This window comes from Ostrea edulis, chromosome 10 (genome assembly GCF_947568905.1).
Source record: "Ostrea edulis chromosome 10, xbOstEdul1.1, whole genome shotgun sequence".
In the NCBI taxonomy this organism is placed as follows: domain Eukaryota; kingdom Metazoa; phylum Mollusca; class Bivalvia; order Ostreida; family Ostreidae; genus Ostrea; species Ostrea edulis.
Genome location: NC_079173.1, coordinates 7,841,057 through 7,852,590, shown reverse-complemented (window position 1 = coordinate 7,852,590; position 11,534 = coordinate 7,841,057). Strand labels below are relative to the sequence as shown.

The 11,534-nt window shown below is 37.5% G+C and overlaps 1 protein-coding gene across 1 annotated transcript; it reads right to left on the bottom strand.

Annotated features, from left to right (window-relative positions):
* Window positions 1-1,623: 1,623 nt before the first annotated feature.
* Window positions 1,624-10,338, bottom strand: LOC130050915 (uncharacterized). The gene is made up of 3 exons (XM_056151820.1): window positions 10,125-10,338; window positions 6,211-6,390; window positions 1,624-2,160 (listed from the first exon to the last, which is right to left on the bottom strand). Exons 1-3 carry the CDS (start codon window positions 10,248-10,250, stop codon window positions 2,128-2,130), a joined length of 339 nt encoding a protein of 112 aa, XP_056007795.1. The 5' UTR covers window positions 10,251-10,338; the 3' UTR covers window positions 1,624-2,127.
* Between the last annotated feature and the right edge of the window lie 1,196 nt (window positions 10,339-11,534).

Sequence of the window (11,534 nt, the reverse complement as noted above, 5' to 3'; positions counted from 1 at the left end):
TATTATCTTATGAAGTGTTTAATTTGAGTTCCTCTTTTCTCAGACATACATGTAGAGTGATATCTCCTAAGCAAACTTTCAAGAGTGTTTTTAATCCGTGATATATTCTGCATTAAATCCATCTTTCATAAGCCGACATTGTTGATAAGGTGTTTGCGATTGAGTTGTTGGGTCTTTCTCCAAGTATCCAAGAGTAATGTGTTTCTATATGAATTTACCCAGAGCGAGACTACTTTGGACAACCTTACTCAAAATTGTTTATGTTCTGTTCTGTAATGATACCTGAATACATAACCCAGTCTGTGTGTTGAAAGAGAGAGAGAGGGGGGGGGGGACTTAATTTGAAAGTTGGACTTTACTAAAATTTTGACTGCTCAAATAAAATGGAAACTCTAACTTAAGTTTGAGATTTTTCCCCCAGAAATCCAGACCAGCCAGCATTTTCACAAAAAATCTTACGACTAAGACAAATATTTTGTCTCTGTCTTATACACAACTGAGTGCAACTGTGTCTCAAGTAAGAATAGAGTTTCATCACCAATGCATATACTTAGTTTTGCTCATTCAGAAATATGTGAGCGAAGAATTATAAAAGAATTACAGTGTTTTAACATTTTTAGCTTAGTCTAAGAGTTTTTGTGAAAAGGGCCACTGGGGTCTGTGTTTGTCCTTCTCTCTATTTTGTAATCTTTATGAGATTGATCACTGTTCATTATCTTCACTTTTTCATTCATTTCACATAATGATACACAATCATGGCTTTGTTTGTTTTATACGCACCTGTCAAGAATTTCCCGGTCATATTGCGCGCAATAATCAAATTGATGATATTTTCAAATAATTAAAGATATCTTCAGATATCTTAATGTATGTTAATTTGGCCATAGTCATTTCCCTTAGAGGGGTGGCTATATTCCCCAGTTATCCACTACCTGTTTTGACTATTTAGGTCTGTCGCGGCCAGGACACCGACCTTCCGCATGCGAGGCGAAAATTTATCGCATAATGAACTTACATGTAATAAAGGATTCAATGAAAACAAAGATATTGCCTTTGGATTCAATATTTTGAAACATATTGATTATTTATATATAACCTAGACATTTGAAATAGTTTATGTTTAACAAGATTTTTTACAATAACCATAGGAAAAGACTCCCAACAAAATTTGTTCCTATTATACATAAATCTAAATAAATCATTGATTTTGTGAAATCTTATGATGTCACAGGAGGGTGGAATTACTTTATAAACAAAACTTTTATTAGTATATTTAACCCATGACAAAAGCATGACACGGGCCTCTGCATCTCTCTTGTAACTGGACAACAGACATTCAAAGTTTTGCTGACCATTAAAAATACCATTGTTAAACATTGTAAACATTAAATGGAAAAATAAGATTTTAAAATTTTCAGCTCAAACCGTGCCCATGCCCCTTTGATGTATGCTAGGAACTTTATCATCTAACATCGTATTTTACCAAAGTATCGTTTTAAATGCTTGGTGCACAGGTGCTTGACGTTTTAAATAAATATAATACAAAAATTAAGTAAACTATTCATGAGTAGTTTGGGCAGATGATTCGTCCCTCCACTGGTATATGTATTAACAACATAAATCCTCATGAAATCACTATATTTGAGGGAAAATGTGCATAAAAGCTACAAATATCCGGGTAAAATTTCATATGCTTATTATGATATCATATATTAGAATCGCCGACATTTTTCAAACATTTACACATGTATGTATATGCAAACAAAAACATGACATGGGCCTTGTTTGCATAACAAGGAATTCCGAGTGCTTTGTCTCTCTTGCATCTCAACAACTGACATTCAAATTTTAGAAATACCTTAGTTATGCATTGTAAAGATTAAAAATTGGGGGGGGGGGGGGTTGAATTTTTCAATTCAAATTGTGTCCATGCCTCTTTATTTGAACAGAGCATGCAGTTACGGTGCTCGGCGGTGATGATCACAGAGTATATAGTTACGGTGCTCGACGGTGATGATCACAGAGTATATAGTTACGGTGCTCGGCGGTGATGATCACAGAATACCTAGTTACGGTGCTCGGCGGTGACGATCAGAGTATATAGTTACTGTGCTCGGCGGTGATGATCTACCCCTGTATCTGTTGTACGGTATTTTGTACCTGCAAAATATAAGCTTTCGTGAGTACACACAAACTAGGAATAGATTGAAATAACTTAATGCGCAATAAGGCATTTTAAAATTGCATGGATCGAAAGGTTTGAATTGGTATTTCAGCATACATGTAGGTCTCCAAATTGATGTTGACTCAAAATTTACTTAGCGACCGGTAAAATCCATGAATGCAATTTTTAACTGAGACGGGCTACTGAGCAATCAGTTGACGTTAGTACAGGGATTTCAACTGTCTGGTTTAAAATCTGCATTTCACAAATAGAGAGATTCAGTGTAGAGAGAGAGAGAGAGAGAGAGAGATTAAAATGATCTTATTTGCAAATAGTGGTCTGACGTGTTTTTCAAGTACTTAATTTTCTATTCTCATACAATATTGAACCACCTACCCGTCTGTTTGGTTATACAGTATCCCTTGAATACTTTAGTTGGCGAATTCAATAAATGTTTTTCAAAGATTAAATATTTTGAAATAGTCTGTAAACTTGAAACTTTAGGAGAAGTTCGTAATTCACTATACTGTCTAAGAATGCTTAATGTGATCTACAAGATCAGAGTATACCTCATTTTCCTCATGTCACGTACATGTATATGTTAATCCACACCCATTTAACATTTTCTTAACAAATTCACATCATGGATTCTCATAATTTTTCAGTGCACACAAAAGTTTAGCAGATGTTTTAGAACTCGAAGAATTAAGTAATTTACCCCATAAAGAAGCCATTTCCACTTTGGCATCATTTACGTCAGCCAAATTCCCCATAAACCATTAAATTTTGTGCCAATGTTTTCAAGCTAAATACATGTATATGCTTACATTCTTTAAGGTGGGGGATCTCAACAAGTTTGGTATTATCCCATACTTCGCATCCATATCAAAATATTGCCTTGATAATTTTGTCAGTCATATCTAACTTTGCAATGTAGTTGTTAAGATATGTATATATATATATATGTGTGTGTGTGTGTGTGTGTGTGTGTGTGTGTGTGTGTGTGTGTGTGTGTGTGTGTGTGTGTGTGTGTGTGTGTTTTCTTCAACACGAACTACCATCAACGCAGTACAGTGCTATTTGCATTTTTACAATCATTTACCCAGTCAAACATCCCCGCAGTCAATTACCCAGTCAAACATCCAGGCAATAACTTACCAAGTCAAACATCCATGTAGTCACTTACCCAGTCAAACATCCACACAGTCACTTACCCAGTCAAACATCCACACAGTCACTTACCCAGTCAAACATCCACGCAACCACTTACCCATTCAAACATCCACGCAGTCACTTACCCAGTCAAACATCCACACAGTCACTTACCCAGTCAAACATCATGCACGTAATCATTTAACCATTCAAACATCCATGCAGTCACTTACCCAGTCAAACATCCATGCAGTCACTTACCCATTCAAACATCCACGCAGTCACATACCCAGTCAAACATCCATGCAGTCACTTACCCAGTCAAAACTCCACACAGTCACTTACCCAGTCAAACATCCACACAGTCACTTACCCAGTCAAACATCCACAAAGTCACTTACCCAGTCAAACATCCATGTAGTCACTTACCCAGTCAAACATCCATGTAGTCACTTACCCAGTCAAACATCCATGCAATCACCTACCCAGTCAGACATCCATGCAATCACTTACCCAGTCAAACATCCACGCAACCACTTATCCAGTCAAACATCCACGCAGTCACTTACCCAGTCAAACATCCACGCAATCACTTACCCAGTCAAACATCATGCACGTAATCACTTACTCAGTCAAACATCCACGCAGTCACTTACCCAGTCAAACATCCACGCAGTCACTTACCCAGTCAAACATCCATGCAGTCACTTATCCAGTCAAACATCCACACAATCACTTACCCAGTCAAACATCCACGTAGTCACTTACCCAGTCAAACATCCATGCAGTCGCTTACCCAGTGAAACATCCACGCGATCACTTACCCAGTCAAACATCTATGTAGTCACTTACCCAGTCAAACATCTATGTAGTCACTTACCCAGTCAAACATCCATGTAGTCACCTACCCAATCAAACATCCATGTAGTCACTTACCCAGTCAAACATCCATGTAGTCACTTACCCAATCAAACATCCATGTAGTCACTTACCCAATCAAACATCCATGTAGTCACTTACCCAGTCAAACATCCATGTAGTCACCTACCCAATCAAACATCCATGTAGTCACTTACCCAGTCAAACATCCATGTAGTCACTTACCCAATCAAACATCCATGTAGTCACTTACCCAATCAAACATCCATGTAGTCACTTACCCAGTCAAACATCCATGTAGTCACTTACCCAATCAAACATCCATGCAGTCGTTTACTCAGTCAAACATCCACAGAGTCACTTACCCATTCAAACATGTACACAGTCATGTACCCAGTCAAACATCCACAGAGTCACTTACCCAATCAAACATCCACACAATCACTTACCCAGTCAAACATCCACGAAGTCATTTACCCAGTCAAACATCCACGGAACCACTTACCCAGTCAAACATCCACGCAGTCACTTACCCAGTCAAACATCCACGCAGTCACATACCCAGTCAAACATCCATGCAGTCACTTACCCAGTCAAAACTCCACACAGTCACTTACCCAGTCAAGCATCCACAGAGTCACTTACCCAGTCAAACATCCATGTAGTCACTTACCCAATCAAACATCCACGCAACCACTTACCTAGTCAAACATCCATATAGTCACTTACCCAGTCAAAATTCCACACAGTCACTTACCCAGTCAAACATCCACAGAGTCACTTACCCAGTCAAACATCCATGTAGTCACTTACCCAGTCAAACATCCACGCAACCACTTACCCAGTCAAACATCCACAGAGTCACTTACCCAGTCAAACATCCACAGAGTCACTTACCCAGTCAAAACTCTACACATTCACTTACCCAGTCACACATCCACGCAATCACCTACCTAGTCAGACATCCATGCAATCACTTACCCAGTCAAACATCCACGCAACCACTTACCCAGTCAAACATCCACGCAGTCACCTACCCAGTCAAACATCCACGCAACCACTTACCCAGTCAAACATCCACGCAATCACTCACCCAGTCAAACATCCACGCAGTCACTTACCCAGTCAAACATCCACGCAATCATTTACCCAGTCAAACATCCACACAGTCACTTACCCATTCAAACATGTACACAGTCACTTACCCAGTCAAACATCCACACAGTCACTTACCCAGTCAAACATCCACAGAGTCACTTACCCAGTCAAACATCCACACAGTCACTTACCCAGTCAAACATCCACACAGTCACTTACCCAGTCAAACATCCACGAAGTCATTTCCCAGTCAAACATCCACGCAACCACTTACCCAGTCAGACATCCACGCAGTCACTTACCCATTCAAACATCCATGCAGTTACTTACCCAGTCAAACATCCACACAGTCACTTACCCAGTCAAACATCCACGAAGTCATTTCCCAGTCAAACATCCACGCAACCACTTACCCAGTCAGACATCCATGCAGTTACTTACCCAATCAAACATCCACACAGTCACTTACCCAGTCAAACATCCACGAAATCATTTACCAAGTCAAACATCCATGTAGTCACTTACCCAATCAAACATCCATGCAGTCGCTTACCCAGTAAAACATCCACGCAATCACTTACCCAGTCAAACATCCACGCAGTCTCTTACCCAGTCAAACATCCATGTAGTCACTTACCCAGTCAAACATTCACGCAGTCACTTACCCAGTCAAACATCCATGCAGTCATTTACCCAGTCAAACATCCATGTAGTCATTTACCCAGTCAAACATCCACACAGTCACTTACCCATTCAAACATGTACACAGTCACTTACCCAGTCAATCATCCATGTAGTCACTTACCCAGTCAAACATCCACGCAGTCACTTACCCAGTCAAACATCCACACAGTCACTCACCCAGTCAAACATCCACGCAGTCACTTACCCAGTCAAACATCCATGCAGTCACTTACCCAGTCAAACATCCATGTAGCGGCCGCGCAGGCGTTTAACACCGACTGTTTGTCGTAATCTGCAATCAGTTCTTTGGCTTCGTTCGCCACCTCTTTCGTGCATTTTTCAGCTTGAAAATTTTTCAGTTCGTTTATAAAACGGTCGAAGTTGGCCATCTGCTTTTGGGCGTAATCCCATTTCTGAAAATCATGTCATATCATTATTATAAAGTGTTAAAGAGTCGGGAGGGGGTGTCACACTCACATTCAGAGTGTATACACACACCATTATCTTTTTCATGAAATACGTTTTTTCCCCTCGAAGGATAACTTTGCATTGGCAATTTTTAAGGCTATTTTCTTTATACAAGATAACGAAACTATCATTTAAGGCGGGTATCTGTAAAGAGCGAAACAAAACGAAACGAAACCTACCGAAACGAAACATTGTATAACCGAACTCTTTTAATTATGATTATTAAAAATGATATCTCGGATCTCGGACCCCTGTGAAAGTTACCACCTATAAATGAAATTGCCCCCCCCCCCCCTTGATGCAGGCTTTCGGGTTGACTGATACAAAGTTTTACAAGATTGCTATGTGTAGCCATGTCTCCCACCGCCGCAAAAAAGTTGAAGCACAAAAGTCCCTTACCTCCAGTAAAATTTGTCGAATCAAAATGACGTCTCAATATGATCAACTACATACATGTATGTGACTAACAATCCTACAAAATTTGAACAGAATCCGTTGAGCGGTTTCAAAGGAGTTGCGTCCACAAAGGCAAAGGGGATGGACGGACGCACACAAGGACATTGGTATTTCTATAACACGATGGGGACAACAGGTTGGGAAGGGGGGGATTGAGTAAGCACAAAGTACATATCCAAAGTTGATTAAAGTATAAATCTGCATTTAGTTCGAATCTAGAAATTTCAGAACAGAGGGTTACAGTCTCGCAGTCGGAGGTCTATATATTATGATCGGTGATATGACATTTTTAAAAACGATTTCTATGCGATATTTTGTATTCCATTGAAATATATAAACTCTGAAGTTACATATTTTATCAAAAATACGTCCGAAATACCCAAGGAATTGAACATTTAAAAATACAAGAAGGGGGTACCGGAAGTCCTGTCCACAAGCACCTGTGCTCAAAATAAGCAATGTTATTCCACATGTAAATCCACTTTTTTTTTTACGGCTAATAAAACTAAGAACTATTTTATTAAATATCGGGAAAATGTAGGACAAGTAACTATTTGTAGATTTTTTCCCCATTACTATATCTTCTTCATGTACCTATGTATAGGCCTGGTGCAATAGAACTACCCAATATTCACGTTTCAACCCAAATCAATGCTTCTTGTGTCACAAAAACTTCGCATCTGCTCAGTATTTATTTATTTACGTGTATTTTTGTAACTGAAGTCAAAACCATACTTTATTTGAGCATACGTGCCATTTTACAAAAATCTTGTAAAATCCTTGAGACGTTGACAGAGGGTTTAAGTGGGTGTAAGGAACGATAACTCTGGGTAGAGATTGCTTTCAACTTTCTCGGACACCGGCTTCTTCAAACAATGTTTGATGTTAACCAATGTACCGCTTAAAAATGTATCAGTCAACCCGAAAGACCACATCAACAGTCTTCACAGGGACCCGAGATACTATTTTTTATTATCATGAATACACAATTCGGTTTTACAATCTGTTTCTTCCTTTCGATTCGGCAGATTTCGTTTCGTTTCGATTTCGTTTTGCATTTTACAGGTACCCATTTTAAGGCCACTTGCCACACTTTTTTTTCAAAAATGATGAAAATGGAAGCTAAATTTACATGTATGTTAATGATAGAAAAATAAATGAATTTCGCCAAATGCATAGAATTTAGTTTTTGACCATGATTTCTCAATTATGACAGGCCAACACTGACTGATAACAAGGGGGTAAGCACACAGACTCCATGTAATGAGAAATCGATCGTTTTCAGCAATAAATACACGTGCTTTAGTTAGCATTTGTGCTACAAACAGTAATTAAAAACATGAACATGTACATCTGAAGGAATCTGTCCCAGAATTTCTTACAATAATGAATACATACTGACATTTGTTAGACATGTTCTAAAAAAAATTAGACGTTTTATTTTGTTGTTCTGTTGAAGTTACTGTGTCATTTCATTTTATATTTATTTTCATAATTGTAACACTGTAGTTCTGCTGAGGAGTTTATCATATGCAGACAGTCTGTCATGATATGCAACGAAATCATGAATTTCATAGAAATCCATCTCTCAGGAATGAAAATAGTGTATTTAACATGCATTTACTGGAGAATGAAGACAGGTAATTTCAAACAGAAAATTTAAATACCAAATACATCTCCAAAACAAGTGATATCATTCTGAGTAGAAAAATTCAATAATGAACATCGCGATCGATCAGTTCATTATTTACAGATTTAACCATACGAGTAAAAAAAAAAACTGCTTATAGTGCTCATAGCCCCCGGCCCGTAGTAATCTTCAAAAAACCAATATTGATATTTTCAAGAAACATTGCTACTATTAACCATAGGTTACAACATATGTAAAAATAAAAAGAATTCATTGGTCATTTATTTCTCAGTGGGCAAAAATATGTCTGCTATGGTGAATAAATAACAAAGCTGCCCATAAGCAGCTGTGTCATTAGTTCACATCGAAGTGAAAGGAGAAGATAATGAACCGTGATCAATCTCATAACTCCCATAAGCAATACAAAATAGATAGTTGGGCAAACACGGACCCCTGGGTATAGGTGGGACCAGGTGCCTAGGAGGAGTAAGCATCCCCTATCGACCAGTCACACCCGCCGTGAGCCCTATATCCTGATCAGGTAAACGGAGTTATCCGTAGTCAAAATCAATAAAAGGAAATGTAAATAATATATTAGTTAAAGGGACTGGTTCACGTTTTTCGAAGGAAATGTTTTTCATTTCTGATGTCAAAAATTAATAATATTTCTCATTTATTGTTGACAACCAAAATCAGGACCGTCTGAACGCAAGGATAAGAGCAATATTTTAGCTTTGATTCTGTGTTATGTAAACAAAGACTCGAGTTTTTTTATATAAACAAACAAACCAGTGAAACGTTAATTTTGTAATTTAAAGCCTCTTCATTTTGTACAATCACAAATTTTAACTTTTTAAATGACACATTTGACCTAAAGTATACTTGAGATGTGATATATATGATGAACTTGGATTAATATCCATTTATTTTGAAAACCCTGTAAACAATAACACACCTCAATCTTTGTTTTCAAAACAAAAAATAAACTCTCTATAATGAGCTTCTGCCATGCTGAATAACTTAAATTTTTTTGTGAAACCTTCTAAACTCATTAGACTGTAGATTTTCGATCATCTAAAATGAAAAATAAAACTTGGCGGAAAATCGTGAATCAGTCCCTTCGCTTATCTTTAATTTGATATAAAATTTGTATCACTCCCTCTTTTTGCATCAATTTCAAACACAATATGAAACAACTGTATCATTTATTATGGAAAGTTGATAAGAAGTGGTACTATGACAACAATAGCATAACAGTCACTATGGAAACCATATATGATAACTGTCAACTACAACATATGTAAAAATGGAAAATACTCATAGGTTCATATCCATAGTGATAGCGCTACCTAGCACTAAATACAATGCAGGAGGTTTGCGTAAAGTATAAACGTTGATGCGATATTTACATGTATACTCAGAGCTATATACATGTATCATGTATATGATTAATCAAATATAGAATATGTTGATTTCGAATGAACAACAAAAAAAAAATATATGAAAGAAATACATCAATAGAGAGACTGCATGTTTTGGCTTTTGATACACAACAACCGATTCAGTACTTTCGGTACTTGGATTAAGTCTTACCTTCGCTTGGTTACTGGGATGACCGAGAAGAACAAATCCCGCGTGGAAAGTCGTTATGACCGACTTTGGTGGACGAGCCAGGGATTTCAGTATATCAAAATCGCGCTTTTGTGGAGAAGTCTCCATTCCGATACATAGACTAAATTTATTCTCGACAACAACAAAGGATTATCCCTAAGGTTGAGCCAGTGTGAAATAAAACAATGCAAATAAGTTAAAGCTCCTCTGGTATTGTAAGTGGACATGACCGTTATACTTTAAACCATTAGTTTTAGTATTCTGCATGATCTGTGAATAGCAATTTCTGCCAAATATGGCAAAGTTTGAAATTTGCAATACTGGTACCATTAAATATTTTGTTTGTCAAACACAATTCATAGTGTACGCAGTACGTTGTATAGTTCCTAAATTGTACGCTGTTCGCGCGCATAAAAAGTTACCATTTAGTCTAGAAAAAAAAGACCATTGCAACATGGGATATTTTTACTATGTATTTCATTGAAAAACATTGCTGTGTTTCAAAAACATACTATGAAAGCATCTTCGGTCCAATTGTTACGAAATAATTCTATTGAAAATGCTGTTGAGTTTAAGCAGTTTCGTTACATATTTTAAGATTATTTTACCAATTTTCAGCTAAGCACTAGGGAGCTTTACAAATGTAGCAATAGAAAATTATTTAAAAGTTATCACTCTGTATGATTACTTATACTCTTCTGTATTCATAGTTTAAATTTCATTACAATTCATCCCGAAAGTTTTAAGGGAAAAAACAATTTTCAATCAAATATGTTGTAAAAAAAATAAATAAATAAATAAATTAAAAAAAATCACGGTCCCTTATCCATAGTACACCCAGATTCATTTTTTACTTTGATATTTCATTATTAAAGAAGTTAATTTTCAATGCATTTAGCTTTCTCCATCTAATCAAACAAAAATTACATGTAACCCAGATGCTGTCATAAGACAGTAAAACTCGCACGCAACTCTCTCTCTCTCTCTCTCTCTCTCTCTCTCTCTCTCTCTGTTGCACTTGTGTAACTAGCAATCTCATAACTCCTATAAAGGTGAAGATAACGAACAGTAACTCCTATAAAGGTGAAGATAACGAACAGTGATCAATCTCATAACTCCTATAAGGAATACAAAATAGAGAGTTGGGCAAACACGGACCCCTGGATATACCAGAGGTGGGAGCTGGTGCCCAGGAGGAGTACGCATCCCCTGTCGACCGGTCACACCCGCCGTGACACTGTGATGGACAAGAGCCTCGTGGCCATCCTAACCCCCATCATTTTTCGATTTCATGTTCAGATATCTCTAAAAATGGGTAATATTCCATCCCTTAAAGCAAATATATTCTTGTTGCACATGACACAATGCCCAGAACACCAGATTTTTGTTTGT